The sequence below is a fragment of the Conger conger genome, chromosome 3 (genome assembly GCF_963514075.1).
Source record: "Conger conger chromosome 3, fConCon1.1, whole genome shotgun sequence".
Classification (NCBI taxonomy): Eukaryota; Metazoa; Chordata; class Actinopteri; order Anguilliformes; family Congridae; genus Conger; species Conger conger.
The window spans coordinates 58,728,036-58,740,498 of NC_083762.1; the positions used below are offsets into that span (position 1 = coordinate 58,728,036).

A 12,463-nucleotide genomic window follows, 5' to 3' on the forward strand; every position below is an offset into this window, starting at 1 on the left:
CCCCCCTCCACTCCACCCCTTTGTAATTAGTAACATCCCCACGAAACAAAGAGCAGTCATTGATTATGAACTGTTGACCCTTTCCATGCCACAACACTCCTTTCTGCTCTCCTCCTGCACATGACTGGAGATACAGGTGGGCCCGGTCCCCACAAACCCATTCCAGTGTAAAAACGGTCCTCACTTTACTGTAGTTTTTCCACCCCACTCCCCTCCACCGCCTTGTAATTAGCAATGTCCCTCCCAAACAATGAGCAGTCATTGATTATGAACCGTTAAACCTTTCCATGCCACACTTTCCCTGCTCTCCTCCTCTCTCGCTCTCTCCGCCACACGACCGCTCTCCCTAAGAGGGTCACCCACTTAGCGCCGGGATTATTGATGTCGGCAACTTAAGATATCATTTCTGAAAAAAGCAGAAGTCTATGCAGTCACTCCGAGCCGTAGCACCGCGTCAGTCCCCCTACCTGTTCCCTGCGCCGGTGAGCTATTTCTGGAGCGGAGAGGTGCTGGCGGAACGTTCCAGACGGGACCGCGTGATTGATGCTCGCACGGACCCTCCCAGACACTCAAACCCCCTGGAAACAGTGCGGCCCTATCAATAAGTGCCCAAGATTGATTCTCAGCTGATACAGTTAGCGGTTTGTAAGGGGGATTGGCGGGAGTTCTGGCTGCCGGGAGGACTGTGAGGGCGAGATGATCTCATCTCCCGGGCGCTCGGCGTGTAGCGAGCCGCGGCCGCTGCGTTTGGGAGAAAATAACTCCGCCGCAGCGTCCGTGTGGAAATGTTCTGAAAGAGCCGTCCGGTTTCTACAGAGCCCCCCTAGACACCCTAGGTAAAGAAATAAATACATACATTTCAATGTGAAAATCCAAGCTTCATGTTTGCTAATCCGTACACTCGGTTTTGCAAACCTTGGGCTTGAGCTGCAGAACTGAATGTACAGACTGCAAAACAGAGTGCAGATTTTCACATTTAAATATTATTCCTTTTGTAACCTAGGTTGTGTAGGTAAGTTTCTGTCTACTGTAGAATTTACATCCTTTTAATCGTACTTTCTTTCTTTCGGGTGCCGCTCTAGTCCAACAAAAACGTGGTCACAAAGCTCGCTAAATGTTTGAACAGTCAACGCAAGGGATGACAAACTGCTCGTCAAAAATCTTTTTGGAAGCACAATAGCGAGGTTCTGTTTAAACGGGGATACAACAGAAAGGAGTAATTTTCACAAAGTCCACAAATAAAAGGGTACAAGCCATGGTGCCACACTTTCACTCTTTACCATCTGGGGAAAAACAATATTTACTTTGCTTTGTCGTGACAATGAATCATTCTGAGGATTTACAATCGAGATCCTCTTATCTCCAGGATCTTGCACATACTGTGTCCTTGTACAGATCCACATCTTCCGATGGATAATTAATCGCTCCCAATAATTTACAGTCATTACCGAGATAAGAATCATTCCGCGGCAGCTGTATTTCACATTGTTAAATGGAAGTAATTTACAGAATTGATTTCAATTAAAATTAAGCTAATGCAAAGATGGCGTTAAGCATTCCACCCTTCATGGTGGGCCTTTTCAGTTTTTTTAAAGCAAACGGCGTAAAAATGCTTTGAATTATTCATTCATTCTGTTTTCCCACTATTCTCCCAAGACTTTATTTTTGGACACTTAGTAATGCACGCTGCATTCACGTCTGTACATGTACACTGTGCATCTCCAAGGGGATTGTGCAAGAAAATATACTGCATGCTGTTTAGCTCATTTATTTTAGTAGCATTACTTTATAGCTCCCTACTTATTTTTAATCCTGAATCGGAACACCCGATCGTATGTGAAGGCCTGCCCTGTTCCCATGGCTGCGACCCGGGTCGGTTTGAGAGCGAGCCGAGTTAACCAGGCAAACGCAAAACGTCCTCACAATGTTACTGGAATGTTTTGTCAACGTTATATAGCATTGGCACAACATGACAACAACACTGTGAGAACGTTTTGTGTTTGCTGGGATGCAGTGCACATAACAGCCATTGCTTATGTCCACTCTGCAGTCCAGCAGCTGCCTGACCACTGTGGGCTGAACTGCCAATGGAGCTGGTGCAGTCCCCTGATCATCCAGAGGGGGTGCTCTCGCTCAATGAGGCAAGGTTCTACAACATGGCCTGGATTCAATCAATATGGTCTGTAATTTGTACCATTTTTGCACTGTTTTTCTTTTGTACCATTTTTGCAGTTTTTCTTTACAACAACAGAATGTTAACTTTTTCCTCAATTTGAAGTTTTACCATTTTCCTTTACAACAACTGTATGGCACGATTAACTTTGCTCTGTTATTGAAGCAGAAAAGTAACATTGGTATTGAAGTTAAGAAAAAGGGTCAACAGAATTCAGACAGATGGCCAATGACAGAGTATGAGGAGGTGCAAAATAAACCTATTTCAGCAGCAAATTATTTAAAGGAAACGGAGCTCAAATAAGATTATTTGCAGGTATGCGAGCACTAAACCTAGCAGTCAGCTATCACCCAACAGCAAGAAGGCTGCAACACTCTCCAGCGGAAAAGGAAGGGAACTGCAGGGAAACTCAGACGAGTATAGCTGACAGATGAGCCCTGCATCAGGCACATGGAGATGCTGAAAGTGCTCAGGTTCTAATTTAAAAAGAGAGAGTGACTTGGGGGTTGGGGACTGTGACAGGCAGTAACTGGAAGGGCTCTCCAGCTGCTTCAGGCCCAACAGGTGCTGAACATTAGGGCTGGTTTTAGTGGAAGCAGGAATGGGGAGGTGATAGGGAGGTGGCAGGGGGAGGGGTGCAGGAATGGGGAGGTGATAGGGAGGTGGCAGGGGGAGGGGTGCAGGAATGGGGAGGTGGTTAGACTCAACATTGGAGGGGGTATCTCCGAACCAGAGGTGCGGGAAAACGGAAGTCCATAACGATCTCACCACGCTTTGCCAATTCAAGCAGGTTTCCAAAAACCTTCTTTCCATAAATCGAGCAAAAAGCAGCAGACAGACAGACAGACAGCCTGTGATCCCCAGACTGAGGGTTTATTGGTTAATTAGTGGCCCTCCAACCCTGCGGTCTCCTGGCCTGTTATATTTATTCAGAGCTAATAACTCACAGTGACCCCTTATGTGTTTTCGGTTGTGGATACTACCCTTTTAGTTTTATATGAACGCTCCGATGGGTCTTAAAACACAACACACGTGTGCTCGTGTACTGTTCTGAGACAACTCCAGCCCTGCAGACACATGAAAAGATGTAAAAAGATATTTAAAGTTGGCAAATTAAATGAGCAGTCCCCTGGATTTTTCCAGGCCTTGAGACTATAAATACCCTTCTCATGTATTGTGGTTGTAGTGTGTGTGTGTGTGTGTGTCTGTGAGTGAGTATAGGTGTGTATGTATGTGTGTGTCTGTGAGTGAGTAAAAGTGTGTGTGTGTCTGTGAGTAGGTATAGACGTGTGTGTATGTGCGTGGGAGGGGGGTAAATAGAACAGCTAACTAGATATGGGTTGACAGTCTCCTTGAGAAAGCTGGAGTGAATTTAGCTCAGATTTGCATGGCTTTAATGGCTCTCTTTCAGTTGACGGGGAGGAGCCAGTCAGGGCCGAAAGCCTTATTTATCTCTGTTACACCCCTAACCTCTGGGGAGACGTGTTTATTAATGTGCCACTTCCCTTGATAAATGAGCAAATGTTGAGCCAGGCCTGGGCGTCTGCCTCACCCCCCAGACACCCCCCTGGTGATTTATGTCAGCAGCCACTGCTCAGCCACTGCTAACCCCCACCTACCCCCCCCCCCCCCCACCACCACTCCCCTCCAAAGAGTGCAGGGAGCAGTCGAGTCGCCGCTGAACTGATCGGCAGACTTGGTCTGGCCAAACCTGCCAATGAGCAATGAGGCTCCTCCTGCATAAGAAGTGCATCTCTGGGATCGTTGCGTCTGGCCTGGCTGGGAGGTCGCTCGTGTGCACAGGGATCAGACACCACGCTGCTCCACATTGGCTGGTTTTTAGCGTCACCGGCTTTAGGTTTTTGGCCACGGCAGGCAGACCTGGGTCAAATACGCCCTGGTGTAAAATCCAGTTATGACCTGCTTGAAATACCAGCTACCAGCTGTTTCAAAACATAGCTTAAGCTGGTCGAACCATGTTGAGTTGGAGCTGGTCTAACCGGCCAACCAGCTACCAGCTGTTTGAAAACATAGCTTGAGCAATTTTTTTCAGCAGGGCGTAAACGTCAAATACTTTTCTGCACTCGACTGATCTTGCCTGGTGCAACTGAGCCAACCACGACGACTAGAATGCGGGGTTTGCACTTTTTGAGAGTATTTCATAGGTTCCAGTACACCAGACTCCAGTACCGTTAAAGTGTAGAAAAGTATGCAAATCCAAAACGGTTAGGTATCTGACCCACGTCTGAGGGCAGGGGAAAGGTACGCGGCGAGCACCGCTTTGTACGTCTTGCTCGTCTTTGCGTCGGCTCGGGGGGAGAGGGAGCCGGGAATTTGGCGTGACACGGCATTATAATTACAGGCGCTCAGAGGCATACACACAAAGCGCTAATTATTACCTTAGACATCTGCTTCACTGTTTTAATTGGGATGGCTTTGCAGAAAAGCTAAATAATGTTGGAGGGTATAATCTTTCTCCCCAGCCCTGACCCCCGTACTGTGTTTTTACCTCCCAGGTCTGAGCCAGGAGAGCCCATTCTGACTTTCTGATCCGTGGCGAGTAGTGACACGCGCACACACACACACACACACACACACACACACACACAGACACACACACACAGACACACACACACACACAGACACACGCACACACACACACAGACACACACAGACACACACACACACACACACACACACAGACACACACACACACACAGACACACGCACACACACACACAGACACACACACACACACACACGCACACGCACACACACACACACACACGCGCGCGCGCCCTGGGCCCTTTCTGAAAAGCTCTGGAGCTGTCCGTCAGGTGAGCAGTGACACCTTCCGGTCCCACAGAGAGTCTCTGCTGGAGGCCTTTACAGCAGCAATCTGCTGGAATTTAACTATGAGTATATACTGAGATCTTCAGTGATCGTATACTATACTGAGATCATTGGTGATCATATACTGTACTGAAATAATCTACTGAGGTCATCAGTAATCATATATTGAGATCACAATGAGATAATCTACTGAGATCATCAGTAATCACATCCTAAGATCATTTACTGTTTTCATCAGATATCAACTGAGATCATCCCATACTGTACTGAGATCATATACAACATTTTCTTACTACAGTGTATATTCACAGAAAAACTGAACTAGCACATGCTTTAAAACTGTGGAGAAGGGAAAAAAAAAAACCTAATTTAACATGAGGTATATTTTAATGGGAAGAATGCATGTTCCATGCTGTAAGGGTTTGTCTAAGATTAGTAATCTTTCAGTGGGAATAAAGTGTGTTTATTAGCCACACACCCCCTTGCTGGATCTGGGCCTGGCAGGCAGTGCGGGGCCTGTTCTCTGGGTGCTGGAACCTGCCACCGGCACACCAATGTTTATTTTCCAGAGTAAATCTAACTAATGCCATGACTGCAAATTTTATTAGTGAGAGGCTCACGCTTCACGTCTCCAAGCCCCCAGCGTCTGACTGCAGCCAACTGTGTGTGTGTGTGTGTGTGTGTGTGTGTGTGTGCGTGTGTGGGTGTGCGTGTGTGGGTGGGTGTGTGTGTGTGTGTGTGTGTGTGTGTGTGTGTGCGCGTGTGGGTGTGTGTGGCTGTGCAGGTGTGTGTGTGTGGGTGTGGGTGTGTGCGCCTGTGTGTGTCTGTGCCTGTGTGTGTATGTATGGGTGCATTTGTGTGTGCAAGTGTCTTAATGAGTGTGTGTGTTTGTGGGTCTGTGTGCCTGTGTGTGCGCGCCTGTGGGTGTGTACATGTGAGCTTGTGTATGTCTGTCTGTCTGTATCCATGCATTTATAAAGCAGGGACAACCGGAACCCCCCAGGCCTGGTCCAGCCCCACGTCCCCCCCCCCCCCCCCCCCAAAAAAAAATCCCTTTCCTCAAGACATTCTCCTGTGTCTCGCTGGCCTACAGACACTTTCTCTGACAGCGGCTGTTGCCTTGGGACTCCAGGCGATTCCCGCCAGCCGCCTGTCCTCGATTATTCCCCCATCCTCCCCCCTTACATTTTCCCCAAAGCTACTCGAACAGAGACAAGGTAGCCTTCTTTTACCTGGACCTGAAAAAGAGGCGGGAAAAAAGTAGTGCAAAAACTTATGTAAATGCTGCGGTGTCTGGGCAGCATATAATCATGGTCTACTCTGTCCAGGCTGTGATTCAGAGGAATAGGGCCTCGGTCAGCGATGGCCGCCTTTATTTATTTACTTGTCTATCCAGGCCGCTGACCTTCAAGAACTCCCTCCTTGCCGTTACCGAGTGCTGAGACCGTTCGCAAAAATAAAGCGAAACTTATCTATCAAAAGCGCACAAAGGGTTTAGATGCCCCCTCCCCTTGAGTGGAAATCCCTTTTTGGGGCGAATAACGTGTCCGTGTTGTTTCAGCGATAGCCAAGCTTCTCTCGCGCACGCGGAGATGTCAGACTCAGGCGGTGATTAACACGTAAGAGCACGCCACTGGCAGAGACGTGCGACTGGCACAGTCTAGGGGCGACGCGTGTGGGGCCGGGGAACAGCCTTTTTATCGCTGCGACGTGTTTGTTTTTCAAGGCCCCGCTGGATTGTTTGAGCACGCCATCAGACGAGAGCAAATATTTGCGCGAACGCAACGAGCTGCCGGATTTGGGGAGAGAATGCCGAGAGGGAAAGTCTGACCGACGCGGAGCGGCCTTTCGCAGCACCACGGCGGGGTTTTGTTGTGGCCTTGATCTGATTAATTATGCGCTCCTCAGAGAGAGGGGAAGCGTTAGCCTAGGGGATGCTTCCGGCAACTCAAGCCTTTAAGTACCTTTAAGAACATGAAGATCTGGGCTTTACCCACAGAATCTACTCTTGTTTTGATACGGAACCTTTATGTTGCCATTGATTGTCCAAAATACTTTCGGTTATGATTAATACTGTCTGTCAGTGGAGCAGACTAAAGGACAGTTTAAATAAATATATATGTTCCTCTGGTATCTGTGTCTACAGCAAACCTTTGGTAGCTGATGGTTTGAGAACATCAGGCCTCAACTGTGTACCCATGTTACTCCTGAAGGTGGGTTTCAAAATGTTTCTTTCTAACGCTTCTCATTTTCTCACAACGATGGCTATTCATGGTTGACCTCAGACTTCCCCGGTGCGTCTGGTAATTGGCACGCAGGAATCAATAGAGAGAGAAAAAACAGCAACACGTCGGGGTTCACTGAGGACTCTTGTCTTGTGGTAGGTCGGAGGAATTTATTAGAGCATAAATTGATTTTAAATATGCATATAAATTTATCGGCCCTCCGTTCCAAAGAAACGAAGATCGCAACGCATATTTATCACCCTCTCTGCTAAATGAAAGCTTTCATTCGGGAATTTCCCCGCTCGGCAATTAAGCGGCCGGCTCTGTCAATACGGCGTCTGTGCGAGGGCTCGCCGCTGCGTCCTCAGAGTGCTTGGGCCCAGAGCGCCCGGCGTGCCAACCGACATCAAACCCACCAACAGAGAAAACAGAAAAACACGGGGGAGGGGGGACAGGGAACGCGCTCGGCGTGTCTGTGGGCGTTTGGGTAAACGGCCTCGGTAAACAGCTGCGGGAGGGAGACGTTCGTTTTCTTTTCCAGGTCTGCTGCGGTGGCGGCGGTCTGGGGTACCGGGGTACCTGGGAATGCTCGCCACAGCCCTGCCAAGCCTGTGGGTTTGAGTTTTTTAGTTTTTTTTGGTTGGGGGGGCGCATGGGGTTAAATTGAAACTGAATGTTGTCTCCTTGTTGGCTGTAGCCTGTTGCTGTTCTCATCCTTCAGGAGGGATACCTGCTTAAACATCACCCTGGGAAACACCATGACGGGGGTGGGGGGGATGGCACTTGGCGTGGCAGTTTTTTCCAGGCGGTAAGAATAACAGGGTGAAAGCGTGTGAGGTTTTAACGGGCGAGTCAGTGCCCCCCCCGAACAACACGACCGACTTGTCGGAGCTCAGCCCTTTCTGTGAAGTTTAGCCGCAGTACGGCGAAGGGCGGGGGATTTACCAGCGAAGCGCAGGGACAGTGACATTACAACACGTCCGCCCCCCCCTCCCCAAACCCGCCTGTGAGGTCATGTACCGCGCTGGATTCCCATGGCAGCTTCCATTAAACGGGCTCTGATCGATGCTACGGCTGTGGCGTTCGTCGCAATACGATCCCCGCAGACATCCATCTCTGCCCAGACGCGCCTACCCTTTTAAGGTGACGGAGGATGTCGGAGATGAAAGTCGTCCCGCGTTACAGTAAACACGCCGCCATCCACACACGCTCCAGCGGCTCTCCTGAAAGGACCGTCACCTCATAAATGTCACATCCTTCTTGATCTGTCTCACCGCTGTTTATGGGAAGTCTGTGTACCTGGGGGCCCCTTCTCCTTTATGAAGACGCTTGAACCCGAAAGCTTAAACCTCTTTACATTTTTCTGCCATTGATCTTGGGCTCTTTTCACCTGGGGTCATTCCATCATCTTTGAGTTATTAGAAGAGGAACGTTATTGCACAGAACAGCAGAGAGGGGGGCGGAGAATGTAAGAAAGCGGGTATTTCACTTGTTGGTTTAAAACCAGCATGCACCCCTGACTTTTCAAAGGGACTGTACACTCCAAAAATATGTGTTTACATAGAAGAACCCTTGTTAAAGTGTTCTTTGTCAGGCAAAAATGGTTGATTGTCTGGGAGCATTCACACTTCACATCTATGATAGGGGAACTGGAGTTCTTCCATAAAGAACTGGAGACAGGCCAAAGAACCCTTTTATCTAAGAGTGTTTGCTGACTAACACTGCAGTGTGCACACACCACCCCAGGCAAAAGAGACAGTGTGAGGGGTAACCTGAGATAACCATTGGCTCCTGGTACCCCGGTTCTCCCTGGCACGGAGCAGGGCTGTACTCACCGTCCACAGGGCTGATGTAGTCAGGGAGGTGGGCGGTAGCGGCTGCCCCGGTTTGCATGAGCAGGTCTCCGTAAGGGTTGCGGTGGCTGGCCATCAGGTGGTAGTACTCCGCCGTGTTGGAGCCCGGAGGGGGCGGGGGCAAGCCGAACAGCCCGCGCTCCTTCAAGTGCTCGTGGGTAACTGCGGGAGGCAAGCCAGACCAGTAATCAGAAAGCGTCCGCTATTCGGCCAGGGGAGTCTTAGCGGCCGGACGGACATCCCGGAAAGCGGTCCGATTTTGGGAGAGGGAGGGTTTGAGGTCTGCGCTGGGCTGTTTCGCTGTTCGGGACAAAAGCAGAGAGAGAGAGAGAGAGAGAGAGAGAGAGAGAGAGGAATGCAAGGCCAGAGATGGTGTGGTGGGGGGAACACTGCATTCCTGAATTTCCTCTGACCTGTGAAGCCCCCCCCCCCTCCCCAAGCGGCCTCTCAAAAACGTGTCCAGCGCCTTGGGGCCGCCCGCTACAGAGCACCGGGGTAATAATGATGTAACCGTGTTAACATCTGTACCCAGTAAACCCCCTTTAAACGTGTCAGGGGCAATAGGAACGAGATATGAATTTTATAGGGGCCACGGCATCCACCTGGGTTCCCCCTTTCTGACGGGTGCAGTGGTTAGGTGGTTAGGGGGTGACGCCCGCGCTGTTTAAGGTGAGGGGCATAAACAGGGGCCGAATCCCCCCCTCCGAAGAGCTTGCTTTAAGCACATGCCGTAAGCGACCTTTCTGGAACAATTACGCCCGGCCCTGGTAAAGGAGAACAGGCGTGTGTTTGTGCTGTTTCGTGGCAGAACCAGACTTCCCCAGATCATATAACCACTTCAATTGAGTCACTTTGTGTCGGCTGAAAGAGGAACATGCTAGAGAGTCCAGGACGGAGGCCCAGTGAAACAGGCTGTTTGGCCAAAAAGTACCCCAGCGGAAGAGGCTTGGATAAGGGCAGTGCAGTGCAGAGCTCTGGCCCCTGGAGGTGCTCCGTCCCGTCATTTTGGAGTGAAATAACATTGGCAAGGGATAGCGATAGAGACGTCTCATGCTACACAATACACTCCATCTGTGGCTGTTGCCAGCAACCTTGCAAAGAATTTCCAACAATGATTTCCAGATGATCATAATTATGATATATTAAAAACTGTAATTATTGTGAAGGGGGAAAAAAAGACTGTAAAACTAATAGTGTCGCCACTGTAATCAAGAGAGCAGTCTCGATCAGTCTACACCCCTTCCACACCAATTTGCCTTTCAAAATCCAGCCCAGGCTGCAGTGTTTGGTAATGGCTAGCTCCGATAGCGCTGGACTGAGGCAGCCATTTGTAATGTCTGACAGAATCCAAGGTTAGAAACCTCTTTGCCACCTCTGCCCATTTGCATTCACTCCAGCTCAAATAGGCTCTGTTTTTTTCCCCCTCTTCCTCGCTGTTTTCCAGGGCTTTATCAGGGACGAGATCTCCTGCGAGCTGCTTATTTAACTTTAAAAGCACAGACGCATTACTGCTGACAGACTGTAAAAGGTGATTTATTCTCCATTCTGGCTCCTCGCCTCAGCCTGTTACCGCGATGTGGTCCTGAAGAAAGAGTTGTCATCACGTCTAAGTAAATTTGGGGAATTCTTCTGGGCCTGCTTTCCTTTATTAATTTCCACAGCCTCCAATAACTCCCCCCCCCTCCCCTTCCCCTGACCCCCCCCTCCAATCCCCTCCCCCAATTCCCTTTCCCTTTCCCTTCCCCCGACCACCAACCCCCAACCCAAAGAATAAATCAAAGAGACAGAAGGTTCAAAGTTTCTCACAGGCTTATATGCCGTATTAGACAATGTGGTTTGTGTGTCGAACCTTGTCCGCCTGCACACATTTTGAGTGAGCAGAATTTTGAGAATTTGAGAATCATTTCTTTTCCCCTCTCTGTGCTCCTGGTTCAGAGGACCAAGCCTGTAATGCTTATTAACGTGTAAGATCCTGCGTAGAAGGATTGCGGTCTGTGGCCATGCAATTTGATATAGTGGTTATACGGTAATATATTTTGTTCAAAGGAGCTTGAGATGAAAACTCATGTTCATACCTACAAACAACAAACAACATTTAAACTAATGTATACAATGTTGACAATTATCAAGCGCTTTCACAATTTAACCCTTTCAACCAATCAAAACGACTGTGATTCTATTGTTTTGAGCCCCTATTAAAACCCAACTAAATTTCAACCAAATCACAACCAAAGCTAAAGCCCTATGGGATTTGGGTAGAGGCTCTTCATATTGGGTTGGGCCTGAAAGGGTTAACTCAGGGTTAAAGTTAGTATTCCTGAAGTGAATGATAAAAAGGAGAGGAGAGAGGGGCACTCACGCTCGGCAGGGCTCAGGCCCCGGGCAGCGGAGATCATGGAGAGGGTGGGGCTGCTGTGGACGGACCGGAGGTACTGCTCCATGTGCGGGCTCACGTAGGGGTGCGGGGGGCTGAAGGGAGACTCCCCGGTGCCTGCGGCGTGCGGGGACAGTCTGATGAGAGAGATGTCCGAGATGACAGGGCTCCCGCCTAATCCCGGAGGCCTGAGGATCACAGAGACAGGTTGAGAGAGAAGAGGTTAAACGGCGCATTTTCAACATAAGGGAAAAACATTCATCTGGCTGTAGTCAGGCTTGGCTGGACCTGTCTGTTATCCAGTCAAACACATAATTGTTTTGGATTTAAATACTTTTTCCGTGCTTTACTGAGCATGTCTGGTGTATCTGAACCTATGGAATACTCTAAAACAAGTGCAAGCCCTGCCTTCTGGTCCTTTCGGTTGGTTCAGTTGCACCAGGAAAGATCAATCGAGCACATAAAAGCACTTGAATCCGAATTACGTATTTCATCAGGCTAGGATGAACAGTTAACTGTTAACCTGCTCCTCTTCTAATGTTTCTCCCTGCTGGTCCACAATAAGTTCCCAGAGCTTCCATGAGGCTTACTGAACCTGCTTGGCCGGACATGATCTGTGTCTATCTGAGACTGGGATAAGTTCAGCAGCCCGGTAAAGATCAGGTCTCTGCCTGAAGCGACTTATCAGTGGATTTTGATACCAACTGTTTCCTTTGCCGGCATGTTTTTTCTAGTTCAAATGACAATGAGGTAATGTCTCCTTGTGTTCTAGGACCCGATTGGCTCGGAGAACATGAGCGAGTTGAGGCAGAGGGCAACAGAGGGGCGTGGACCTCAAGCAGTGCCGTATGGGTGGGCAGAGCATCGTTCACGGATGCCGCAGTAATGAGGAGATGCGTCCGGAAGTTAAAGCCTCCAGCCTCCGCGGTTCGGCTTGTGCCTCAGTCGAAAAAAGAGACAGAATTGCGCAAATTGGCCCGCAGGT

At 49.2% G+C, this 12,463-nt stretch overlaps 1 protein-coding gene across 1 annotated transcript in view; it reads right to left on the reverse strand.

Moving 5' to 3' along the window:
• The window catches only part of gli2a (GLI family zinc finger 2a), a 103,928-nt gene that overhangs the window by 22,339 nt on the left and 69,126 nt on the right, over positions 1 to 12,463 (reverse strand). Inside the window, exons 4-5 of the mRNA XM_061234887.1 lie at positions 11,464 to 11,666; positions 9,087 to 9,266 (exon numbers count right to left, since the gene is read on the reverse strand). Of these exons, the coding sequence (XP_061090871.1) occupies positions 9,087 to 9,266; positions 11,464 to 11,666 (383 nt within the window). The remainder of the gene's footprint in view (positions 1 to 9,086; positions 9,267 to 11,463; positions 11,667 to 12,463) is intronic.